Source organism: Peromyscus leucopus, chromosome 13 (genome assembly GCF_004664715.2).
Source record: "Peromyscus leucopus breed LL Stock chromosome 13, UCI_PerLeu_2.1, whole genome shotgun sequence".
In the NCBI taxonomy this organism is placed as follows: domain Eukaryota; kingdom Metazoa; phylum Chordata; class Mammalia; order Rodentia; family Cricetidae; genus Peromyscus; species Peromyscus leucopus.
This window is the reverse complement of record NC_051074.1, coordinates 3,812,172-3,838,593: the sequence shown is the minus strand read 5'-3', so window position 1 is coordinate 3,838,593 and position 26,422 is coordinate 3,812,172. Positions and strand designations below refer to the sequence as shown.

Below are 26,422 nucleotides of genomic sequence, written 5' to 3'. Positions count from 1 at the left end.
GGCCCTAGAACTGCAGTTACAGAGGTGTGAACTGTCATGTGGGGCTGGGAACCAAACCCGCGCCCACTGTAAGAGCATCAAATGCCATCTCTCAGCCTTGACGCTGCTCTTTCCTGAGGTCCCTGAACACCTGACAGGCAGGAGCAGGTCCCCAGCTGGCTGGTGCCATCTTAGCTTCCCAATTCTCCTCCCATGGGAGCTGGAGCATCTGTCTCTGCTCGCTGTGTCTGGCTGGAGCGTAACAGTGGGACCCTGTGAGCAGCCAGTGGCCCCTCAAGAACTAGACTACAGCACAGGAGGTTGGCCCATTTGCCCCTGGCCCCTGATGCTCTCTGGTGGCATCCACAGACTCTTTCTAGAACGGGTCTATATGAAAAAAATTAATAATTTAAAAACAAAACCACAGAGGAGTATAAAGAAAACCAATTATATCTAGATACAAAAATCACCACACAGAGTCTGCACCTGGTCTACAATGGCACAACTTCCAGGCCTGGAGGTAGGTGAAAAAGATAAAGAAGAAGCCAAGTAGACCAGGCTTTCCCGGAGCTCTCTCTGTAGACCAAGCTGTCCCAGAACTCTCTCTGTAGACCAGGCTGTCCCGGAGCTCTCTCTGTAGACCAGGCTGTCCCGGAGCTCTCTCTGTAGACCAGGCTGTCCCGGAGCTCTCTCTGTAGACCAGGCTGTCCCGGATCTCACCGAGATCCACCTGCCTCTGCTTGCCAAGTGCTGGGATTAAAGGTGTGCGCCACCACGCCCCATTGCACACACAGAGTATGTCCGTACGATGAGGATGTAGCTCACTGGTGGACTGCCTAGCATGCAGGAGGCCCAGGCACTGCGAGCTAAGCAGGGTGGGGCCTGTAATCCTAACACCAGGGAAGAAAAAGGATCCCAAGTTTGGTGAGTTTGGGGCCAGCCTGAGTTACATGAGAGCCTGTTTCAAAAACAAAACAAACGTGACAAATAGTATCCCCCCCCCCTTTTTTTTTAAATCTGAGACTCAGTCTTTGGTCCTCATCACAGTCACTGTGATGACACACACATGTCCTCAGTTCTGCAGGATTCCTTTCTTAGAGAAGCAAACCTGCGGGCTTCTCCCACCACCCACCTGCAGCAGCGGCGGCATCTCCCGATGTTTTGGGGCCCCCTGAGTCCCGTCACCGCTGAAGAGCTGCAGGAGAGCACCCGAGGACCAGCATTTGCTGAACAATATGTTGGGCCCCTGTTGAAAATGACTGCAGGTCTCGGGGCTACACCCACAGGTGAGTGTGTCCATCTGGGGAGTGATAAGCAGTCTTGGTATCAAAGGAGAAACAAGGCCTGGGATGAAGGGGCAGGAGGTAGTGCAAAGTAGAAGGAGAAAGAAGTCCAAGACTTCTTCTGGTTCTGAGGGTCACATCTGTCCCTCCTATTGGGGACAAGTCTCAGATGGCTGTTGTATGATATTTTGTTTGTGTTCTGACAAATAAAGCTTGTCTGGAGATCAGAGGTCGAAGCTAGTCTCTAGTGAAACATAGAGGCCAGGCGCGTGGCACACGCCTTTAATCCCAGCACACGGGAGGAGGAAGCAGGAAGATCAGGAGTTCAAGGCCACCCTGGGCTACACGAGATCGAACCAGTCTGAAAGAGAAACAGAGCTGGGCAGTAGTGGGTGCACGTCTTTAATCCTAGCACTAGGGAGGTGGAGACAGGAATATAAGATGGGTAGAGATAGGATCTCACCCCCGTTCAGTCTGAGGATTCGGAGAGGTAAGAAGTTTCTAGTGGCTGCTGCTCTGCCCCTCTGATCTCCAAGCACACTTCATTTGTCAGACACAAAATATCACACAACAGATGGCCTGAAACATTCACCTTGGATCCCTGATCCCCATGTCAGTGCCTGGCACATTTGGGCACTGAAGAAAAAAAAAGGAGAAAAGTCAAGAATAGTTGAAGTGAAAATTTGTGCTAGGTGGGCCTACAATCCCAGCATTTGGGGAACTGAGGCTAGGACTTTGAGTTTGAGACCATCCTGTATTACCCCATCTCAAAGATGTATACTTCACTTACTCTTAGCTCCCTTCCTATGTTTACAGAGGCTGGTGGTACAGCTCAGTGGTAGAGCAAATGTCTAACCTTGGGTTCAGATAAAAGCCAAACCAGAATGTTTGCCTGAATGGACACTTACGATTTAAAAATAAATAGGGAGAGGGTGGTGCTGGAGAGATGGCTTTTTTGTGGGCTTTTCCAGAGGACCCGAGTTCAGTTCCCAGCACCCACATCAGGCTGCTCACAACCACCTGTAACCTCAGCTCTGGGGGATCCGATGCTATCTTCTGGCTTCCTTAGATACCTGGACACACAGAGCATATACACACAGAGACACACAAGTGAAAATAAATCTTTGAAAAATAAATAATCTCTGGGGGGTAGGAGAGAGGTGGCTCAGCAGTCAAGAGCACTGACTGATCATCCAGAGGACCAGGCCGTCTGGTGTCTGATAATAAATAAGTAAATAAACAAACTCTGGTTTTTAGTAGAAGAGCTTCAGTCATGCTCATGTCTTAAAGGTCCAGCAATGCGCTGCGGGACCCACTTGCTGCCCTCACGATGCGGAGCTGTGTGCCTGTGTCACTGTTAGTGGGAGGTGTGAACGCACCACTGTGCTTCCTGCTCTTTCCGAGTCACCTGCAGTTCCCGCCTTCCACTCCCCCTGTTGTGCACTCAGCAAAAGTGTTTTCCATGTAAAACAAGCAAATATACAAAATAAAACAAACAAAAGACGGCGTGCCGGAGATTCGTTTGTAATAAATCACTTGTCTGACATGAATGAAGCTCTGGGTTTGCCTCCAGCACCTCAAAAAAGATTGAACTAATACATTTTTTTATTTAACTTTATTTTATGTGCATTGGTGTGAAGGTGTCAGATCCTCTGGAACTGGAGTTACAGACAGTTGTGAGCTGCCATGTGGGTGCTGGGAATTGAACTCTGGTCCTCTGGAAAAGCAGTCAGTGCTCTTAACTGCTGAGCCACCTCTCCCTGATACATTTTTTAAAAATTAATAAAGTCAAAAATACCTTTCCAGAGTGGTGGCATCCAACACCACCTCAACACTTGGGAGGTGGAGGCAGAATGCCAGGAGTTCAAGATCACCTTCTACCACAAAGTTAGATGGGAGCAAGACCCTATCTCAAAACAAAGGAGACTTGGAAGGGAAGCACCGATCGGGAGGGGAAGGGAAGCAGAGGGAAGAGAATAGGGAAAGTTTCTGAAAGGGCCTGCCTCTGTGAAAATGGAGCGGTCTGGCGCTCCCTGCTTTGAAGTCCGGGTTCAGCGCTGATGTGGATGCAGACGTTGCTAGCACCAACTCTGTTCCCATTTCCCTAGGTGACCCGGCCTGGGACACAGAGGATTAAGGTAAGATTCATTGCAGATTTCACTACGCCCGGATGATCACAGGAGGCCGGGCGAATCTCACAGGCTTTCCAGACTTTTGAGTTTTCAGATTCTCTCTAGAAGACCGGCCTGAGCAGTCAGACTTCCAGATCGCAGACCAGCTGCCCTGCGGGAATTGGGATCCCGGAGCGCCCCCTAGTGGACATCTGGGCATGACCGCGCACCCGGTGGACACCGGACCCAAACCAACCTAGGCTGAGGAGGGACAGAGCAGACTTTATCAAAGGGCTTTGAAGAGCACCCGCTGCGCTTTGCTTTTTTTATGCCCCGGGAACAACTCAAGTCGAAGGCGCCGCCCTCCGAGCCACAGTTCCGCCGAGAGCAGCTACTGAGAGATCTGTTCCTGCAGCCAGTGCGCGTCCCGCAGGCAGTGAGGGTATCCCCTAAGACTTAACCAGGCGCTGTTTCCTCTCGGCGATTCAAGAACATGCCTGGCCTGTTTATATCCTCAGAGGGAGATGATTCTATACTCACACAAGTTCAACATAACCGCGATGAGTGCCAAGGAGGAGACCAGCAAGAACACATCGCGGGAGGCGGGGGGGGGGGGCTTTCTGGAGGAGGCGACATTGGAATTGGTTGGCAAGGGGGCCTGGGGTGGTAAATTTGGTAACAAGGTCACACTGCAGGGCCGGTCCACTGTCGGGGGTCACTAGCCACAGCCCACTGCCATGAGGGGTTGGGAGCAACGACAAGAAGAGGGAGGGATTCTGGTTCTAATTTTCACTAGGGAATGTTAGTTGGAGATTCATTTAAAATGGAAATTTGGAAAATTCTAGCATCTTTGCCCTTGTTAAACCTATTTATAGTCTGTTCCTCGGACTAAAGGTCATTCTCCACTTCTTTCTCCTGTGTCAAGGAATTTTTATTGGATACCAAACATTGTGAAATTTATGGTTTTGGCTGGTGGACCACGCTGTGTTGCCTTTAAAGAGCGTCGGGGCTTTTATGGCAAGTAGACCCTTCACTTGGAAACTGCTCTCAAGTCTTTTGAAGACTTGTTTTCAAGCCTTTCAGGATGGGTCAGAAGCAGCCTTTCCTTCCCGGCTGGTGCCACGTCACCTTCAAGGTGTGGCTCTGGGAGCTGTCCTCCACCACTGTGCACCTGAGTCAGGTCCAACGTGGCCATCCGGAACCTGCACACTTCTCCACTCTTGGGAACACTACAGTTGGCCCTTGCCTGCCAGGGGCCCCTGCTGCCAAGGTCTTCTCTCCTCTCAGCAGCTGGGAGGCTGAGGCAGGAGGATCACTGAGAGTTCAAGGACAGCCTGGTCTACATAGTGTTCCAAGACAGCCAGGGCTACAAAGAGACCCTGCAATAATTAATACATAAATAATAATAATAATAATAATAATAACTGGAGAGTAACTGAGGATGACATGTGACATGGACCTCTAGCCTCTTCAAATGTATTCATGGGTGTGCACACCTGCACACATTTTATGTGCATCGGTATTTTGCCTGCATGTATAGCCATGAGGGTGTCAGGTACCCTGGAACTGGAGTTACAGACAGTTGTAAGCTACCATGTGTGTGCTGGGAACTGAACCCGGGTCCTCTGGAAGAACAGCCAGTGCTCTTAACTGCTGAGCCATCTCTCCAGCCTGTTTTTTGAGACAGGGTCTCTCTATTATGTAGCTCTGGCTGTTCTGGAACTTGATATGGAGACCAGGCTGACCTTGCACTCACAGAGATCCACCTGCCTCTGCCTTCTGGGTGCTGGGATTAAAGTCACTCCACACTTAATCTATAAATAATTTTTTTTTTAAGTACAAAACAAAAATCCCACAGAAAGGAAACCCGCAGAACGGTCCCACTGTTACCACTCTCCGGCAAGAGCACAAAGCTACGCATACCTCCCTGTGAGCTTTAGACGCGGATGAGCACCGCGACTCTCACCTGAGAAGCAGGCACAGTGAAGGGGCGTTTTTGTGACAGCACACTTCCTGAAGTGTTTCCTTCGGGGCTGTCTCCTTCGTGTGTTAGAGTACCTGGCCTTTGCACCGATCTAACTTGTTCGCGAACAGGAGTCCTGCTGGAGTCATGTTAACTAACACAAGTGCTAGCAGGGTCCTTGGATGACGTCACTACCTGTGTTTGCTTGTCCTGATTTAGAGAGACCAAGAACAAACACTAAAATCATGGCCAATAACGATAATATAGGATCAATTAATAAGCATGTTGAGCTGATGCCTACTGGAAGCATTTGGCAGCCAGTGTTTGTTGGGTGTTGGACAGAAGTAGCGTTAAGTGGTTTTTGGAGACAGAGTTTCTCTCTGTAGCCCTGGCTGTCCTAGAACCCAGGCTGGCCTTGAACTCAGAGGTCCAGCTGCCTCTGTCTCTTGAGTGCTGGGATTGAAGGCACAATGGCTAGTCATTTTAATATAGTACTGAGGAGGTAGTATTTTTAAATTATCTGTGTTCTTAATTCAGTAAAAAAAATCAAACCAAACCACTGTACCTATAAAAGAATGAACATTAAAGTCACTCTCTTGATTTGTCAAACAGGAACTGTGTGGCCTTATAATCACATTACACAGAAAATATTACCGGTGTGGGGCAGGGCAGATGCTTAGTGTAAGAGCACTGGCCGCTCTTGCAGCAGATCTGAGTTCAGTACTCAGCACCCACACCGGGCTGCTCACAACTGGAGTTACAGGGGATTTGGTGCCATCTTCTGGCCTCCAAGGGCATCTACGCCATATGCACATACCCTAACACAGGTAGAACTAGTACTCTTAACCACTGAGCATATGTATCTCCAGGCCCTAAAGGCTGGCTTTGAAAAACATTTTTTTAAATGTATTTATTTATGCCACAGTGCATGTGTGGAAGTCAAGGTAGCTCAGCAGACAAGTGCCTGGCACCCATGCAGAGACTGAGTTCAACCCTCAGAACCTGCAGTGGAAAGAGAGAACTAAACCCCAAAGTTGTCCAAACCTCTAAACTCACATGCATTCTCTTTCACTCACAAACACACACACAATAGATAAAACACTTAAGTGTAACACTTTAACCATTAGGAAAAAAAGAAAAGTTTCTGAGTAAGCAAGACATGGAGTGTTCAAAGAGCCTTCTACTTCCCTATGTGCTTCCTGCAAGGGGCACTTTAAGGTTTACAGGAAAAACAAACAAACAAACAAAAACCCGCAGTTCTCAAGTACCCCTCACTGCCCCCAGGCTCCAGAGTGTCTGGCATCACTGAGGTACACCTGCTGGGTGTAAGAACATGTGCACATGTCCCCATTACGGACAGCCTTAGCTGCCATTAGGTCTCACTGTTGTGTACATTCAGCAGTGTGTGGACAAGTGTGTGCTGGCAGGAATCCATTCTGCCATGCCTACAGCATGTTCCACCTGTTCCCATCCCTTGCCAGTCTGGAGCAACGACTCATCTCCTTCCTGTCTCTACAGCTTTTCCTTTTCCAGAGTGTCATGGAGTTATGATGGTAATTGAGGGACCCTGTCTTTTTAGGGCTTGTTAATCTTTTCTCTTTACTGATGGATCATCTCTCATTATGTGTATCTATCAGTTTGTCTAATTTGGGGATTTTGTTTTGTTTTGCTTCAGGACAACCTCACTATGTAGCCAAAGCTATCCTTGCATTTGTGATCCTCCTGCCTCAGTGTTCTGAGTTCTGGGATTATAGGCATGTGCCACATGCCCTGTTTTTCTGAAATAATAAAGCCCTGCATATCAGCTCATGCCTGGAATCACAGCACTTGGGAGGCTGAAACAGAAAGTAAGAGTCAAGGCCAGCCTGGGTTACACAGCAAGACCCCATCTCAAACAACCTGGAAAGCCGTTTAGAGAGGAAGGCAGACCTTGTGGGGGAGAAGAGTGACATTTGGGGTCTGCGCCAGTCTGGTGAGCAGGGAAGCTTGCAGAGAAGGGTAGTCCTGTGGGCAGCCAGAGTGGGCAGTGAACGTGAGGCCTGGGCGGCCGGGGTGGGCAGTGAACATGAGGCCTGGGCGGCCGGGGTGGGCAGTGAACATGACCCTAGGCTGGGCCTGTCAGGGAGGAAGCGTGGGGGTGTGACAGGTGCTGGTGCTCCTGAGATCTGATGCTGCTGCCTGCTGTCCTGTGCCTTTGAGACTTCCTGCTGAGCTTACAGGAGTCACACACCACCCCTTCTTACCTCTTCCTGGCAAAGGGAGTTAGGAAAAGCTAGCCACCGAGCCATTCTTTTATAAACACACTGCACAACTGTCCCAGGAGACCAAGAACTGAAAATTTAGTATATTCTTAGCCAAACTGGCAAGCTGCTTGGTGGTTGGGATCTAATTCACTAGCTGACACCATTTGTCTGATACCACTGAACTTCCAAGGCTCTAAAACTTTCAAATACCATAGCTGAATGAAGCTTCAAAAGCCATCTGGTCAGCTGGGTGGTGGTGGTGCACACCTTTAATCTCAGCACCCAGCACTCAGGAGGCAGAGGCAGGTGGATCTTTGAGTTCCAGGACAGTCAGGGCTACAGAGAAACCCTGTCTTGAAAAAACAAACAAACAAACAAACAAACAAAAAACAAAACAAAACAAAACCCAAAAACCATCTGGTCATCTTATCTACCCTTACAACTACCCCTTGGGATCGCCTTGGCAAATCCCCAATTAGGTGATCCATCCTCTGCTGTTCCTCTCAGGCCCAGCCAGCCTCTTTGTTTTGACAGCTCAAATGCTCAGGAAGGTTCATTAAAACCTAAAGCCCCTCCCTGCAGGGTGCTGCTTCCTGACAAAGTTGTTTCCATGAGCAGCTGCATGGGCATTTATAATCCTTGCTCTGGCACCGGTCCCTCCTCCAGGCCAAGCGCAGGGGCCTCAGGACTTAGACCGTCTTCTGAGGGACTCAACAGCCCCGTGCAGTTCAGCTAAAATGCTGCCCTCAGCTTCCACTTATGAACAACCCCACATCTATGGGTTTAGCGTTGCTTCTATCATCTCCCAGGTTCTTCACTTCAACAGTCAGTACCCTCAGTTGAGGATAACTAACAGCATTCTTTGGATGTTAAATATGTAAGTTGACGCTGGACACACCTTTAATCCCAGCACTTAAGAACCAGAGATATGAGGTTCGTGGTAAATTCAGGGTCAACCTGGTCAACAAGGTGAGATCCTGTCCAACAAAACAGTAACAAAAATGTAAAAATGAATTACGGCAATCAGAGGGCTGGAGATGTGGTTCAGTTGGAGTACTTGACTAGCATGCATGAAGCCCTGGGTTTGATCCCCAGCACGGCATAAACTGAGCAGGAATGTTAGCACATGCCTGTATTCGCAGCATTTGGTAGAGAGGCAGAAGACTCAGAAGTTCAAAGTCAACCTCTACTATGGTCTGAGTTTGAGAACAACCAGGCTACATGGAACTGATGCCTGTTTTCATCCTGCACCTGTGTCTGCACCGTCCACACCACCCCACAACGCTCTGGAACGCACCGCAGACGGAGACCACCCGCCTCGTATGAACAAGTCCACAGGCTGCTCTTGCTGATCCTTTCCATTTATTACTGCAGTAGACAATCCTCTCAAAGTGCAACACTACATCGTTGGGCACAGCCCTGCTCCGTCCCCTCCGGCAGACACTTGAAAATTCATTCTTGGAGCACTGACAAGCTTTTCCCTGGATGAAATATTGCCACTGCCAGTGTCACAGGGAAATACAGACACATGAACAAAAGGACGAAGAGAAAGGCTCTCTGAGAGGAGCGGGGCCAAGAAGGCAGAGGGAGAACACGACTCTCCCTTCCCTAGCAGCAACTGTCACGCTGGTCACACTGCTCTGGGGACCTCTGCCTGTTTGGAGAACTGATGATACTGTAACCATAACCGTGTGGTATCTCAGCCTACCAGAGTCCCATGGAGTCAAAATAAACCGAGAGACTTCTCCAGCCAGTTTACAAAGAATGGGTGGCTTGGGTAAACCCACCATTCAATTTCCCCTTCTAGCTGTTAGGCAGAGCACCTGAAGAACACTGGGGTGGAGATGCCGCCTGACAGTGAGAACCCCTCACTCTAATGGGAGCAGGGCCGGCACACTTCGGATGGGAGGAAAAACCCAACTGTCAAATACTGTACTGACCAAGAAGATGGGAAACGATGAGCAGTTCTAAAAAACAGGAGATTCAAATATTTGAACAAATGAGAGTTAAAAAAAAAAAAAGGCAAAACATTTAACCACTAGGCCTGACACAGGCCTTCCTTACTCATAGACACACATAGACAGACAGACAGACAGACAGACACAGACACACACAGACACACACACACACACACACACACACACACACACACACACACACACACACACACACACACACGAACCAGAGAGATGCCCAAAGGAAGGCAAGTCCAAATGTCTGCTCTTTGGGATTTTTGAGGTGGCCTGAGCACAGGCAAATGTGAGGCCCCTGCCTTGATCAAGTCTCCAGAGGCAGCCTTTGCCTCCTTGGCAGCCAATGATGCTCGGGGTTTTGCCTGAGCCCTTCACAACTACCCCAGAAGGCATTCTTCAGATTCCTGGAGTTTCAATCGCTGCTGGACATGGTTCTCAGATGGCTTCACCCACAGTGGAAAGACCTCCCCTCTTGGGCCCTGCACTCTGCTCTTTCAGGAAAAGGCATCCCCAGACAGCAGTGACTCGAGGGGCCTCAGGAGCTGGAAAGCTGGAAGAGAGCATCATGGATTCAAGGAGATGCTGTTAAATTCCGAAGTCCTGAGACCCATGGCTGAGGACCCGAGGCTTCAGGGATATGCTTTAAAGAGAGGCCTTAATTTAAGGTACTGCCATCTCGGCTCACAAGAGCCCAGTACACAGAGTACTTGAAAGCTGCTGCAGCTGCCCATTTCTTCCTTGATCTTGGGTGCTCTTCTGAACTCTCTGGCCTCAGGCTCCCAGAGTCAGATCACCCAGCTTCTCTGATGAGGACATGCCTGCAGGAGCCTTCTGAGCATCAGGAATCTGGACAATTTGTTTACATCCAGGCAATGAGGACCAAAAGTCTTTTCCAACCACAGCAGACAGACACAGCCATCAAATAAACCATCCAACAAGGCTGCCATTTCTCCAGATGTCTGCTTCAGCACTGTAGGATCTACACAGAGTGTTAATGTGGCACTAACCAGCTGTCATTCCTCCTCCACGAGGGACATGCAAGCCCCACAGACCATTGTCAGCACGTAAAGTCCCACTCATATGTGGCTGGTTTCCGTCACTGCCCTCAGCTCTAACCCCACACGTGGGATCTGCATTATAATCTAGCTTCTGACTGAACTGCACTCTTCTCCACCTTCTCTCACAGGGCAGATACCTTAGGTTTTACCAGCAAAACCAGTGCTGCCCAGGATCACAATTAAGTGCTGCAGTGCCTAAGAAGGAGAGTCCCACTGGTGGGAACTGGAGGTGTAAGGCGCAAAGGACACAGAATCCTAGGCTGTTATCACATCCTAACATGTTCAGAGTGGTGGGCGTGGGGGAGAGGAACACACAATAACTTAAAGCAGAGCTGGAAGAGGCGTTCGGTTCTCTTCAACTCTAAGCAGAGGCTGCCCCTGGATGTGCAAGCATTCATAACACTGATAACGCTCAGCTGGGACCCAGCACGGGCACATACATGTGGTCGGTAATCAAGTCCTCTGCACAGCAGGAGAGTACAGCAGGATGCCAAGAGGCATCTGGATAGCACACAACAAGGAAACAGCTGCACTCCTGCACAGAGCCCCATCACAAAGTGTCTGTCTATTATAAAGTCAGTTTCCCCATGCTTCCTGCTTTAAAAGTCAGCAGTGCTGGAAGGTGTCTAGCAGAGTCCGTCTTCCAGGAACGAGTGCAGAAGGGGAGCACATGGCTCAGGTACACCCCTTCAGTGAGCAGATAGAAGGACTGCCTGAGCCTCGCATCCATTTCAGACAGACACACAAACAGAAAAGGATTATTGCCAGCTTGTGCACTTTCACAATGTGATTTTTGTATTTCGAAAGCTTGAATTGTCCCTGAAAGAGAAAATGGGAGAAAATAAGAGTATTCAATATGTGGACCATCTAGATATAAACACACACACACGGGGGAGGACTTGACCAGCTCTCCAACTCTCCACACCCAGCCCTTCCCTGTCAGTCTAAAATCAAATGGCAGCCTGCCTTCCAAGTCCCCACAAAAACTTCCAGCCTGTTGCTTGGAAAGGCAAAAGGTTAGTAACTCCTCCAATGCAGGCGAAATATTAATGCATGCAAAGGCTCACAATGGGACATTGCAGTTTTAAAGAGAAAAAGGGAGAAGCTTTCTGCTAATATAGAAACATCTCTAAGATCAACCGACATCTCTGCTACACAACAGCTGCCTTTGATGGAGGTGGGAGAGAAAAAAGGCTCCATACAGACTCATTTGCCTGGATATATCACTTTAAGAAACTCTGAGACACACCAAGTCACCAAAGGTAGGACAACAGGGACCCAATGGCAGGTGGGCAGGGGAGACAGGGAGGTGGAAGACACAAGCAGAGCATGCAATAAATAAATCCAACCCCAGCCACCGCAGCTCAGTTTAAAACAGAATAGCATCTTCAGAGGGTATACCCTGCTACCAGCAGAGAAGCTTTTCCTGAAAGAGGAACACGGACTGTGGCCCCAGTGTGTGTCTTACGTGCCTTCTACTGGGTGCAGGCAGTCCTGACCACCATTCTCATCTCACACTAGAAATCCAGCCACAGCTCAACAACTCACGTCACCTGAATCTCAAAAGCCCACGGGTTTTTCTGGCAGGGACTTTAAGGTCCAATCAGCTGCTGCCCTAGCCCAGGGTTTTGGGTTTAAATGCACCAGAAACTCTGAAAAACCAGAAACTCTAAAACAAACTCTCGTGACTTAAGACTTCTGAAGTCAACTCCTCTTCCATTTAAAGGGTCGCTGTAGCATTTAACAGACCTTCCTTACCATTGCTACATTTAACTGGGCTATGACAGCTGGTCCAGGGTAAGGAAACGATGAAGGGGGAGTATGCTCAGGCAGCCCACATGACAGGTCCCTCCTGCTACTGGCCACTGAAGCAAGCTGACAGTGACCAAGAGCAAACATCAACTGTTCTGTATGCCAGGAGATGGGTGAGCTGCTCTAGAGGAACGGGGAGAAACTAATATGATTTCCAAAGTCCACCGGCTGGTCTCTAACTGACACATGTGACCCTGTGGCTCATTTCTCAACTTTTCATCTGAGGAGCTGAACACAAACCATTCAAAAGGGCAGAGTCCTCTGAGCTGTCACAAGAGGCCAGCAAAAGGTGCTAAGGAGTCTTGGCTGTCCCGCTGAGGAGAGCAGGAGGAAGTGATGCCGAGGGTTCTTTCTGAACTCTCAGCTGGTGTGCTGTCACTGAGCCTGCACTTCAGGCGACACCTCTTCTACACATGCCACCTGCTGAAGTGACCACAGCAAGCTTGCTCTGCCCCACTTCGTCCCTCTCAGTGCCACCTCTGTGCCCAGATAAGGCGGGAGAGAAACAAGTCTGCTCTCGTGTGAAGGATGAACAGAAGGCGGGATGGTGATAGGACCTTCCAACTCAGAAGAGAGGCAGAAGTCTGTCTCCTGGTAAGGAGGTGGGTAGATGAGTTTCTGGATCCAGCACAGCCACTCGGGCAGGAAGAAGAGCTCAGCTAAACACTGATCAGTGCTGGGGTGGGCCAGAACTGACCCTCACTCTGTGCAGGCCACTGCAGAGCCCTGCCCCACTTTCCTTCTGCATTCAGGTGGTACTCTAGTTACCCCATCAGGGCTCTTTCTAGTAAGAAACCTAAGCAGCCTGACCCTGCAAAGGTCCATTTGCAAGATGGAAATGGAAGAGGGTCGGAGAGCCAGACCCAGGAGCCTCTTTCCGGACTGACAGGAAACAAGGAGTAATGAAGGCAGGTGGCAGGCTCTGCCAAGGCAGGCTGAAGCAGGTGGATGGCGGCGGCAAGTAAGTTGAGAACATTTAGTGCCAACTTTAGTCCGAGCATGTTTCCCTAGACTAAGAACTGCATTCTGCCAGGTTCTAGCTGCAGCACAGGACGTAGGTGACAGGAATAGACAGAAGACAGGAAGTGGCAGAGGCTGGCAGGGTCTGTCTGCTATGGGTGCAGCGGTTCTCTATGTGATACTTGCTCAACTGGAACTTGCTATAGACCTGGCTGGCCTTAAACTTGTGATCCTCCTGCCTCAGTCCCTGAGTGCTAAGATTATAGGTGAGTGTCATCACACCTATCTGTGCTTCTGCTCTTTTACAACAAACCACCACCAAAACCCAACAAATCAAACCAACCAATCACCCAACAACAACCAAACACTAGCAACCAGCCCCTGGTGCTACGTGGCAGTGCACAGGTCATGCTCAGGGTGCATCTGAGCATAGGACACCCGAGTTCCCAGGCCCAGAGCCCTAGAGGAAGTCAGAGGAATTCTTAGTTATGTTCTCTGGAGTTCTCAGCAACTCCAGAGATCCCCATCCAAACTGGTTCCTAAGCTCATATTCCCAGCTACCTTGGGGAAAACTATTATCCAAACATTCTCATATGACTTTCTCTCTCTCTCTTTTTTTTTTTCTTCAAAACAGTCACTTTTTGACTCAAGTTCTAACTTTGGGAACAATGGGTTAAGGCAGGGGTTAACTCCCTTGGACAGAGGGACACAGCAGTTCCCCAGAAGGATGCCTTCCTCTGAGTACCTGTCTATGTCTGCACCTTTGTCCAGTGGTAGCACCAAAGTGACTATGGTTCTCAGCTGACTGCCGGGCCCACCCACGTCTCTGCTCTGAGAGTGGCTTGGATCTACTACCCGGAGTCCACCTGCCTCACCCCTGGCTATCTGCGGGCTACTCTGGTGGGTGGTTTTGCCTTCTTCTTCTCTCCCTGAAGATTCAAGCTGTAAAATCTTTTGAGGTTCAATGGGAGTGAACTTTAATCTCACGTCTTACTAAACAACCATGAGAGCTGCCCTGGCCAACAACACACTCTTATTCTGTCCATGTTAGCCCAGTGATCAGGTAACCAGGGTCCTCTCATCAACTCAGTGTACTTTTATTAAGAGCCATGGCTCCATAATGAAAGCTAGAAGAAATAGTCTTAATGTGTAAACACATAAAATAGCAAGTGATTTGGGAAAAATATTACAAGGTTAAGATATATGCATGTATGGTTTTGTTTTGAGACAGGATTTCATGGAGCCCAGGTTGGTTATGAGCTTGCTCTGTAAGGGAAAATGACCCTGAACTCCTGAGCCCCTTAATTCTGCCTTCCAAGTGCTAGGGGTATATGGATGAGTGGGGGCAAGGGTTATACTATGTGGCCCACTCTGACCTTTTTAGTAATCTTCCTGCCTCTGCCATGATAGGACCATAGGTGTGCGCCACTCTACCCAGCTAAAAATATCTAAGCAGCAGTTTTTCTGTCGATTTTCTTTACAGATTATGATCCATTTGTGTAGGGAAACAGCAAAGCAAGAAAGAACAGGAGGCTGAGACGTCATGGGGCAGCTGTCTACATCTTAGAACACCTCCCAGTGAGAAAGGAGACCCAACAAGCAGAAGTGGAATAGGAGGGCTTTTCAAGCTTGGTAAGGCACTGCGACGGGCTTTTTGGATTTAAATCGGAATGTTCCTCACAGACTCCTAAGCCCATGCTTTAAGGCCACCTAAGCCGTCAAGTACATAAAAAAGACATCAAGGGGCTACAGGGAGAGAATATACAGAGACAATTATTCAAGGAAATAACTTCTCCAAACAAGTCAAAGGTACTTTACTTGGAAGAATTTAGAGTCTGCTAAGGAAGAAGCCATTTAAAGTTTCTAGTTTAAAGATTTTGTGTGTGTGTGTGTGGGGGGGCTGGAGGCAGGGGAAGGACACACAAGATTGCAACATAACCCAGGTAGGCCTTTAACTCACCATCTCAAACTCTTAGCAATCCTCCTGCCTCAGCTTTCTCATTGTTGAGAGAACAGGCGTGAATCACTATGCCTCACCAAAACTTAATTTGTAACAAAATTGAACTATTAAAATTGGGGTGGAAAGAGGGAGCTCAGTGTGGTGGATCATGCCTATAATCCAACCCCTCAGGAAGTTGAGACAGGAGGATCAGGGGTTTAGGGTTATCTCAACTACACAATGAGTTCAAGGCCAGCCTGTGCTACATGAACTCTGCCTCAAAACACAAACAAAAACAAGAGCTGAGGAGACAGCTTAGTGGACAAAGTGACTGTTCTAAGAACTTGAGTCGGAATTCCCAGAACCCATCAAAAGCCCAGCAGGATGCTGCAAGTCTGTAACTGCCACGCTCCTAAAAGGAAGGCAGAGTCAGTGCAATCTCTGCAAGCTCTGGACCAGCTAACTTGGGTATGCAGCAATGAGTAACAAAAAGACCCTGCCTCCAACAAGGTGGAAGTTAAGGCCCACAGCCAAGGTGCTCTGTGTACGTACGTACGTACACACACACACACACACACACACACACACACACACACCTACCTATTTAAAAAAACAAAAACGGGAGTTGGGCACACCATCCACTTTCAGGAACCCTGTAACTGGTCACCCTAGATCACACTGGACGACACAGCACGCAGACTTGCAGTCACCTGCTCCTATTCCTCAGTGTCACCTCTTTTAGCTCATCTGAGAGTGGCAGTCTCCTTTTTTGGAAAACCTTCATTTCCTTCTTGGGGGGGGTGGGAGTGGGGTCCTGAAGCAGCTACTGCAGAGGCTCATGGTGCCTGACGTCTAAGAGAAGGCTCTCATTGAGGAAAATATTCCTCTTCTTTCAGCTAAACTTACCCAGTTCCCTCTGTTAGAGACAGCCATGGCCTGGACTCTCTGGATGAACCTCCAGTATTCAGGCAGGTCGATGCTGGAGCTGGCCAGCCTTCCCCGCTCTGGGGCCCATCTGTCATGTCACCACGGTCTCTCACACAGCCCTGAAATCCACCTGACTTTCATCGTGGAAACCACATTTACAATATTGTTTCCTCACAAATGATAGGCAACAGCAGCAAACGAGAGACATACCCCTCACCTAACCCATACCAGGGTCTATGAAACTGTCCTTTGGTCACAGGACACTGGCAGATGGCTTAAAAATGGCCATATCTGAACAAAACAGGAAGATATAGTGCATATTTACTATCAAGAAATGTCAGCATCTAAAGAGATCTCAGATCTGTTGGTGCACAGCACCAAATGGGAGAGCAGAAGCGGAGGGCTGGTGACCTATACAGGCTTCACCGAGACACGGGATCCAGGGAGGCAGTTTGGAACTCTGTTTCCCTGAGGCGTAATGCTGGCAGAGGCAAGCTGGAGGCAAATGGGAGGAGGGCATCCCCTTGGGGAGAGGGCTCATGGCTGAGGTATGTCATGGGGTTACAGAGAAGGTAGACAAGCCCTACCCTGAGTGTGACAGACAGAGGGGGAGCGTCCGATCAGCGGCCGCTGCTGTTCACCAGGCCATGAAACTCCTCCCAGGCCCTGGTAAACCAGAGACAAAAAAACAACAGCACATTCAGATCAAACGCTTTGAACAGAGAGCAGACACCATCACCCCACCTCCCACTTCGATGCCCTCCATGCTGACTGGAGACAGGGAGCTGGGTAAGAGCGGTGAAGTTCCCAGCAGGCTTTCTTCTTAGACGAGCAGGTAGCTGGCATTTTCGGCTTGCATTACTTAAGAAGTCTAGCTTTCACTACTTCCTTGAGGACTGCCAGTGTCCTTCAACAGGGGTAAAGGGAGGCCACTGAGGTCGGAGTTGAAGCTCAGCCACGCCCGCAAACACTTCCATCTTGCTTCAGCAAAGTTTTTGCCTCTGCTGCACTGGGTCCAGGGAACAAGTAGTGGAAACCACACTGCTTCACTGGGCCTGACCCTGGGTAAAGCCAAGGACCCACCAGCACTACGGCTAAAGGCGTAACCCAGTTATGTCATGTCCTCTACTTCCACCTTCCACCATGAGATGCTAAATTTGTCAGACTCTATCTGATCCTGAAAACACCCATGAAAGTCCTATCTTTAGATTTAAGATGTGTGGGTCATGGCAGCTAACATCTCCAGCTAACAGAGCTTATCACAACTTCATGCCGGTTAACACAATTTTGATGAACGTAATTTAGAAATGTGATTAGGATGGAGTTGGAAGTGTGAGTGACGGGAGGACGCACACTCAGCTCACAGCACAGCCAGTGCTCCACAAACAGGCTGCCAGTGGCTGCTGCATGGAAAAAGGAGATCAGACCCCCCCCCCCACCAAGTGTTCTGGAATCTCTCGCCATGATGCCAACTTCTCTTACATTTTTGTCCTACCCACTTTTCAGTTTGAAAGCAGGGATTGTTCTAGGCACTTATATCAAACTTAATGCCAGCCTAGAATTTACTAATGTAGACCAGACTGGCCTCAAACTCAAGAGATCTACCTCCTCTGCCTCCCCAATGCTGGGATTAAAGGCGTGCGCCACCAGGCCAGGCAATTACTCTTTTCTTGTTTAAGGTAGTAACAGCAGTGAGTGACAATACATCCCCCTCTCACTACACATTTAGTATTGTAAGTACTAAAATATATTACCAGGCACAACTGGCAGTTTTCCCTTAAAAAAAAGCAATAGTGAACTGGACAGGTAGGACACACCTTTAATCTTAGTACTTGGGAAACAGAGAAAGGTGGATCTCTTGTGAGTTTGTGGCCAGCCTGGTCTACATAGTAAATTCAAGGATGGCCAGGGCTACATTGTGAGACTGTATCTCAAAAGTAAAGTAAAATTATTAACTAAAGACGAGGTAATGTCTCTCCCAGCTTCAGCAATATTTTCCCTCTGCAAAAACTTCTCTACTTGAGGTAACTTAGAGGTCAACAAGGAATCACACAGCAGGGTGTGGAAGGTCATCTCATTTATCCTTTTGTCTCCAGAAGGGCCTTTCCCTACTCTACCTGCCTAACAGACCACTGGTGCAGATCTGGAAAAACCAGGGGCTCCATAGATCCTTCTAGTCCATTCCAGAATACACTGACCTCCTAGTCCCTAAGCACAGACATGAACACTCTGGGTTTGGAAAATTTCTTGAATGGATTCAGGGGAAACCTAGCACTTGGTCACAGAATTTGGTATACTCACTCCTATTCTCAAAGGCCAACCAGGTGTGAATTTCTAGTTGCTTTCCCTTCCCCTGGCATCCCAAGTACACTAGGTAACATCAAAACTTTATTTTTTTAAAGAAGTTGTACTTATGTTTTGAGCATCTAAAAACCAACAAATCAGAGATTATTAATACAGCCTATTGAGAATTCTGAGCAGATCCCATCTCTCAGAGAACCCCTTAAGGTCAACTGATCCCATCTCACTTACCAGAAAGCCAATTCTCAGAACAGGAGGACCTCATTTATGTGTTAATTCCATGCTTCCTACCCCTGCCCAAAGCCTACAGGCATCAGTGCCTTGTTCTCAGCCAGCCCTCAACACCTAGAAAGGGGTTTAGTCACCTGCTAATGCAGGTACAGTGTAGGTTAGGCAGCTAGTAAGCTAAAGCGGCCCAGTATCCTGGTTATGACGGACTAGGACAGAGTGAATGGGCTGGTCCTCACCTGCACATTAAAGTTCACTGCTGCAATACAATAACAGATCAGGTGAAGGAGTCTCCACATTTGGCCTGTCTCTCTCCTTCTCTCCCTTACTCTGCAGAGAAACCCCACCAGTCTTCTGCAGCACTGTGCTCTATTATGGGAAGAGGGTCCTTTTGTTATTCCAGACCAGAGATGCACAAGGAATCAGTGAGGCAACTTCAAAGAGCAATTTTCTCACAAGACAGTGCTGGGTTAACTACCTTTGTGACAGCCCTGGTGGCCCTAGAATTGTCTGTGAAGAGGATGCAGTGAGCCATTTAATGTAAGAACCTAAACCTAAACCAAAAACTCAAATCTGCTTCATTAAAAGGAGCCATAGGCTGGGCATGACCTGGGCACAGTGGCACACACCTCTAATCCCAGCACTCTGTCTGATGTGAAGTTGGGGGCCAGTGTGGACTACATGGCCAGTTCCAGAGCTGTGATCAGACGCAAACACAAGTGAGTAAGCTTTCCTAGGAAGTCAGCAGCACAAGGACCCGGCAAAGTAGCCTGTCTGTGGGGCAATGACTACTTCCGGGTTCACCCAGGGATGCTTCAGGAAACCGCACCAGGCAGGGTGACCAGGGAAGGCTGGAAAGACAAACAGGTGACGGAGTCTAGAAACTGGCTGAAACACAGCAAGCTGGAGGAATGCTTGAATGAAGAAGCTGAGCGATGCCTAAAAATGTGCCCTACCTCAATTAGCAGCCCTCAACTGCAGAGCACTTGGGGGACAACCATTACTGCTGGCTTCCTCAAGTCTCAGCAGACGCTGTTCACTGGCTCAACCAAAAGCCACAAGAACAGACCAAGCCATGCCGACATCTCGCATGTGCCCGGGATCTGAAGGGCTCTCAGCTCAGTCGCTGCCAGACTCTAACTCTGGAAAGTGGCATCAAGTTTATTCGCTGGTGCAGCTAAAATGCACACGTATCTCACAGTGAAAGACAGGGCAGAAGGCCCAAGAAAGCCAATGTTTGACAAGTGTCAAAAGACAACAGGCTTTCTGCATTCCAGCAAATCTTCCTCTAGACACTTCAGCCAGTTTGGAGAGTGTGATAAAGCAGCACTGGCATCAATACTCCCAGAACATGGAGCATAAGGTCTTACTGTGTTTTCTGTGGACTCCTGGGCCACACAAAGACTAGGGTTAAGTCAGCCAGCTGGTATTAAGGAGCGTGCTGCTGCCAGATTGGACACGGCACTCTGGAACCCAATCTCGTGGTTACTTCGCACTCAAGCAACCCAGTGCTCACAAAAACACTTTTTAATTTTTAGTTTTGGGGGTGGCTAACAAAGCTTGCTGAAACTCTCCATGCAGGTTAAGGGCCTGAAAGCCAAGCTTCACACACACATAAGCAAAGCCATAGTACTCACAAGGTCAGTGTACATTCAGATTACCCCAGGGGTGAATCCCCCCAAGATGAAGGCACCTCTCACCCTAGACCTGGCACAGTAACCCTGGGCTGGGAGGAAGGAAGGGCTCTCACCAAGCAAGACTACCAAAGAGGAAGACAATCTACTCTGCAAGGAAAGGGAGGAGGCTGCCAAGCAGCTTTGGCACCACAGAGAACACCCCATTAGCACAAAGCAAAAAAGTACGTATGTACGGCCACAGACAGACAGAAGCAGGGCTTTAGCTCCAAGCAAGAGATTTCTATGAACTAAAGGCAACTGGAAGTTAGCAAAGGAAAGCCAAGGACACCCCTTTCCAACAGTAAGAGACTTTCAAGCTGGACCTGAACTCAGCTGCCACTCTGGGCTAGCCATCGGTCTAACTGGATGGAAACTTGAGCACCAGGCAGTAGGGGCTTGAGAGCTAGATGTCACCTCATCATGCCAGACCACAAGAGTCCAGGAATAAGGTACCATATGACTACGCAATAGGCATGTGGATATGAAGCTGCATTCCCTGAATGACCCTGCATGGAGAAGTCTGTGTGCCATCCCTTGACAATGGTGACAGTCAATCCAAAGGCCACATCTTGATGCACCATAAAGAGCAAGAGCATGAGACAAGCTGGTTTAGCACCATTTATTTGTGATCTCAGCTGTTGTTGTAGCTGCTGCTGTCAGCCTGTTCTCAAAGCATAACATGCTCTTCCGTTCCTCTTGTCCAGGACAGAAGGGTCTTCCAGGTGGCACGCCAACAGAACAAGAGACTCCGATGACGCCAGCTTCAATGATGGTGCCATCCAGAGAGGGAGAGGGTCATGGCACATTCAATCGCGGCTTCCAGAGGTTTTGAAAAAGGAGCCTTTGGGGGCCCAGCCTGCCTGGCATTCTAGTGGAAGTGCAAAAGGTAGCTCGTTGGGAGAGGAAAAAGAGAGGGGAGCAAGGGAAAGTGGCATCTGGGTCTTGAGGAGGGTGTTACAACTGCAGGGCAGGAGTCCCAGAGGCTCCTCGGTCCCGGAAGGACTTGTTCATGGGATTTTACAAGTCAAGATGAACCGCCTCCAGGTATCAGAAAGGGAGAACAGTGGGGAGTTCATGGAGACTACCTTTCCCCTTTCCTAACCAGGTGAAATGGGAACCTAGCAAACAAGAATCCTAGGGAGATGCAGACCTTTGGAGCTTGGACTAAACCTAGCAGGAGGGCACACACTACCTCTATCCTGCAGCAGAGCGGAAGACAGTCCTCCTCTAAGAAAAATAGCGCTGATACAGGATTGCTGAGCCAAGCAACCAGGGCCATGGATGGCAAATGAGTACTGGTGGCTCCAGTGAGTCAGAGCCAGCCATCTGCTATCAGACCAACTCCCATGGCAGTACTCCCAGGTAAAAACTGGCACCTAGCTGGTATAAGCAAATCCACCCACAACATCACATGTGAATGCATGGGAGAGTCTCACGTGGTCTGCCTGCTGCTGAACACAACCACTGGCTCACTACTGGTCTTCAATAGGATGGCATGAGGACAACGCTGTGCTAACGATGACAGCAAAACTACTTGGTCCTGTAAGAGCTTTCTTGCTCTGAGGACCCTCAGCTGCAAAGAGGAGGCCAGCCTTACCACAGCCTTACTATTTACTCCTGTCCTCCTGTCTCACAGCTGGAGAAGAGCCTGAAGCAGAGTTGTAGAGACTTGCCAAAGGCAGACTGACTCAGGGCCACAGGAGACAATAAAGAAAGAGACCTGACTCCTGGCTGGCTGGCTTTCCATCCACCTCTGAGACAATCTGGCAGCCACTCCCAGAACCTATTCATGACCTGAGCTCATCTGTCCCTGTCCCTGAAGGAGCAAGCCCTCACCAGTGACTCTCAATGTGGACAGCACTCACTGTCTTTTGTCTGTGACTCTACTTCCCCTCTCCTCCTCTCTCACCATCCACCCTGCTTCCTCTAGACTTCAACTCTACCACAGAAAGTGGAGTCACCATCCCTGAGAAGAAGTCAATCTCCCAAGACAAGAAAACAGACTAAAGCTAAAAGGTTCAACAGACATGCAAAGGTGGGGTCAGGGTGGGCAGGGAAGAGGAGTTTATTATTCAATGAAATTGTCTTTAAAAACAGCCATGAAAAAACCTCTGAAAGAGCTTTGTCTTTCATTGTAAAACAGTGGTTAGCACAGGAAAGACAAGGCAGCCTGTAAATGAAGCCAGCCCAGGCAGGAAAACGGGTTCTGCAGAAGGCTCTCTGCTCCCCACACCTCACAGCAGGCCCTGGAGCCTCACTACAAGAACTTCACCAAGGGCCAAACCCTGGAGGGGCTGCTGCTTCTCTACTCCACAAGTCAAAGTCACGTATGACCACATGCGCCTGGGCCCAACTATGGAGCTACTTCTGCTAAGCTCAGGGACCTGTCCCCCCCAAGCCCCCCAACACGTACTTGATGCTGTCGGTGTGAGTTTTGTATTCCATAATGGTGTTGGGAGGTAGGTTAAGCACGCGCCGAAGAGTATCCCGGATTCGGGCTGTGGTTGCTTGGTCGCTGGCAGTCTTATTCCATATAGAAATAATGTCCTCCTAAGGGAGGAACAGAGTGAATGATCAAACCAGCCAGAAGCAGCCGCAGCAACACAAGAAAGAACAGTGGCCTGGCTGACTTACCTGAAAGCGGACAGAGACCACAGCCCCGCAGATCTCCTCCCCAACCATGAACTGCTCCCCCAACATGGCCAGGATGAGATTCTCCCAGCAGCGGGACGCTAAGCCCTTCCGCAGTCGAATGATCCACTTGCCGCCGTTTTTGTTTGCATCGTCCTACAGGAAGACAGAAAGCGTCAATACTGGTCCACAGCGTCCGTCAGCTCTGAATACCAAACACGTCTCAAGAGCAGGGAAGTCCGGTGACCTTCCAACTCAACCGCATTTCAATGTTACTGAGAGAAGAAACAGGACAAAAAAGGGCAGGCATCCTTGTCCTTGATCTACATCATTTTTTTTTTTAAATAAATAGATGTTTTAAAAAGAATCCACTTCTCCCCCCCCCCCACCAGACAGGGTTTCTCTGTGTAGTTTTGGTGCCTGTCCTGGAGCTCGCTCTGTAGACCAGGATGGCCTCGAACTCACAGAGATCCACCTGCCTCTGCCTCCCAAGAGCTGGGATTAAAGGCGTGCGCCACCACCGCCCAGCAAAAGAATCCACTTTTACCAGAACTATTTTAGGAATCAAAGTAAAATAATGTCACATTTCAAACACAGACCATAATCACCATTTGTTAAAAGCTGACTGTCACCAAGTACAGAGACAGAGGCTCAGATCTTAACAACTTAGTAGAGGAGACAGACAACCAATTAATCACAGTCACACAGTCTACTGAGCACTACCATAACAGTGCTACTGTAACAAAAGACGGTGAGAGAGAGAGCACATGGCTAGAAACCTCAGAAACACTTCCCATGTGCAGCAGGTGAGGATGTGGAGAGCACTGGGAGGAAGGCAGCTGCAGCCAGGGGTATGTGAACAGGGCTGACTGTATCCAAGTGAAGGGTTTGACATCTACAACGTTTAGGAAACTGCTCTGGCACTGGAGCATGTGGTGCACAAAAGTGCAGTTGAGTAACAGCTCTGAAAAGAAATCACAGAGCTCACGGCTGGGTTTTCTGTTACTCTTCAGGTTTTTTTCCTATTTCTTTAACCCTCTATCTACTAAGCAAATGCATTACATGTCCACATACACACAGGCATGAGTTCTATGGGAACAGGACATTTAAAAAGCTTTCTACCCTGTAATAACACCATTTAAGGGACAGCATCTACGATGGTCTGAATAAGAATGCCTCCCCCCATAGGCTCACAGATCTGATTCACAGGCACCAGGGCGGGGCACTACTTGAAAGGATTAGAAGGATTAAGAGGTGTGGCTTTGTTAGAGTAAGTGTGTTGTGTAAGTGTAAGGTTGGTGGGGTGCTGGGGTTTCAAAAGCCCATGCCAAGCCCAGAGTCTCTCTCTCTCTCTGCCTATGGATCAGGATATTTAGCTACTGCTCCAGCCCCTCCTGCATGCCATCACGCTCCTCGCCATGATAATGGACTAAACCTGTGAAACTGAAAGCCAGCCCCAGATGAACATTTTTGTCTCATGTTGCTTTGGTCACAGTGTCTCTTATAGCAACACAGCAGTAACTAAAACAGCGCCATCTTTAAAGCCACCTACAGCCATAGCCCTTCCCTAGGGGTACAGACTCCCAAGATTTATCAATAGTGCTACAGCTTTGAGAGAAAACTTCACAACTGTTTTAATCCTGGTAGGGCTTACATTAAAAAAAAGCAAGAAAGAAAAGAGAAAACACATCATCTGCTCTCAAAAGCAGTCAGAGGCCTCAGTCCTCACCTCCCACATAGGTTTAATTCCTTCTTTGAAGAGATGAAAGTCACTGTGGCCTGTCAGGTCCCCAGGACGTACCATGTGGCTGTAAAACTTCCAGAACTGCTCCACCTGCAGAAATAAGAGCCAAGAGTACAAGAACTTTATCTCTTCTTTGAATGTACACAAAGCTGTGTTACTGAGAACAAGACACGGGAGGCACCCTGCCTCAGCTATCTTCTTTAGGAGACACATTTCATTTGGAGCAAGGTAGAAAGAAGAGCATATTAGAAAAAACTCTATCATATATTTTATTTGGTTTGAGAAAGGTTTCTTATATAAGTATGCACTACTATGTCTGACTAATACCGTTTAATCAAAGGGAAAAACAAAAGCAAAACAAAACAAAAATACAACATACAACACTTGGACCACAAGGATAAACTCTGGAGCTGAAGGGCTGGCTCGGGGTCAAGTACACTGGCTGACCTTCCAGAGGACCTAGATTCAATTCCTAGCATGTACATGGCAGCTCACAACCACCATAGGTTTAATTCCTTCTTTGAAGAGGTGAAAGTCACTGTGGCCTGTGACTACATCACCTCCCACCAGCATCTGCTCTTTGCACAACTGAAACCCTTCTGTCTGAGGTATATCAGCACCACAGGACTGTGCCTGCATATACTCATTTAGCCAAATCTAACTTTTTTCTTTTTATTCAAACAGGCTCTCTCACTGTAGCCCAGGCTGGCCTAGGGCTAGGGTTTCTAGCCCTCCTCTCAGCTGGAAAGATTATGTTTCTCCTTGATTTACCTTAAATTTCTGAAGAAAACTAGATTTCTATTTTTTTCCAATGTGTTTATACACTTATAATTCCAGTATTCAGGAACTAGGGGATTGGGATCACCCAGACAGAGCTACACTGTGAGACGCTGCTTCAAAAACAACCAACAAACAAAGGGCTGGGAATCCAGACACTTGGTGGTTAAGAAGACTTGCTGCTCTTCCCAAAGGACCTGAGTTCAGCTCCTAGCACCCATACTGAGTGGCTCACAACTGCCTATAAACACAACACCAGGGGGTCTGATGCCCTCTGCTGTAGACACTTAGCAGGTGTACACACACTATGAACAGAACAACACCACACCCCAAGCTCACCATCATCACTCTGGTCCCTGTGATCTACAGAGGACACCTGCGGGCACTAGCAGTAAAGAGGTACCTTAGGAGTAGAGACATGGAGCAGGAGTAACTACTGCTAACGGTCAACACCACTCTCAACAAGACTGTGGAGCAGAACACAGACACTGGCAGAGTCTCGGACCCCTGTTAAATCCAGACAGCAAGAGAAACTGACCTCCTATCACAGAAATAGTTCTCTCCAGCTGCCCTCCAGAACAGAACATGTGAAATGTCCTATACCTTTCAAAGTCAGAAACTAATGCCATCTACAGGATTTGGATGCAGTACCTCGTCTCTGCAACTGCTAGGCCTATCTGTACATACAGTAATTTGGAATATTAAGTGGTCATACATATACAGTGAGGAGTAATCTAAACTTTTACCCACCCTAACAATTGAGAAAACTAAGCTCATGAGAACCAAGGCTTATTATGAACTAGGAATAGAGGGGTAT

At 48.6% G+C, this 26,422-nt stretch overlaps 1 protein-coding gene and 1 long non-coding RNA gene across 6 annotated transcripts in view; one reads left to right on the top strand and one right to left on the bottom strand.

Annotated features, from left to right (window-relative positions):
• Positions 1 to 15,250, top strand: LOC119088888. 2 transcript variants are annotated; one of them, XR_005092629.1, is made up of 3 exons: positions 1 to 499; positions 1,056 to 1,265; positions 14,866 to 15,250. It is a non-coding gene; the product is annotated as an uncharacterized LOC119088888 (long non-coding RNA). The 2 variants fall into 2 exon arrangements; XR_005092628.1 differs by lacking the exon at positions 14,866 to 15,250 and adding an exon at positions 3,371 to 4,286.
• Positions 8,923 to 26,422, bottom strand: part of Eif4e2 (eukaryotic translation initiation factor 4E family member 2) — a 29,963-nt gene continuing 12,463 nt past the window's right edge. For 2 of the 4 annotated variants that reach the window (XM_028876252.2, XM_037210053.1), the window contains 4 exons: positions 24,814 to 24,918; positions 23,088 to 23,240; positions 22,867 to 23,003; positions 21,059 to 21,321 (listed from right to left, as the gene is read on the bottom strand). In XM_028876252.2, the coding sequence (XP_028732085.1) occupies positions 21,249 to 21,321; positions 22,867 to 23,003; positions 23,088 to 23,240; positions 24,814 to 24,918 (468 nt within the window). In that variant the 3' untranslated portion in view covers positions 21,059 to 21,248. Of the gene's footprint in view, positions 11,430 to 16,835; positions 16,915 to 21,058; positions 21,322 to 22,866; positions 23,004 to 23,087; positions 23,241 to 24,813; positions 24,919 to 26,422 lie in introns of those variants that run through there. The other 2 variants (XM_028876254.2, XM_028876255.2) reach the window with 2 other exon arrangements.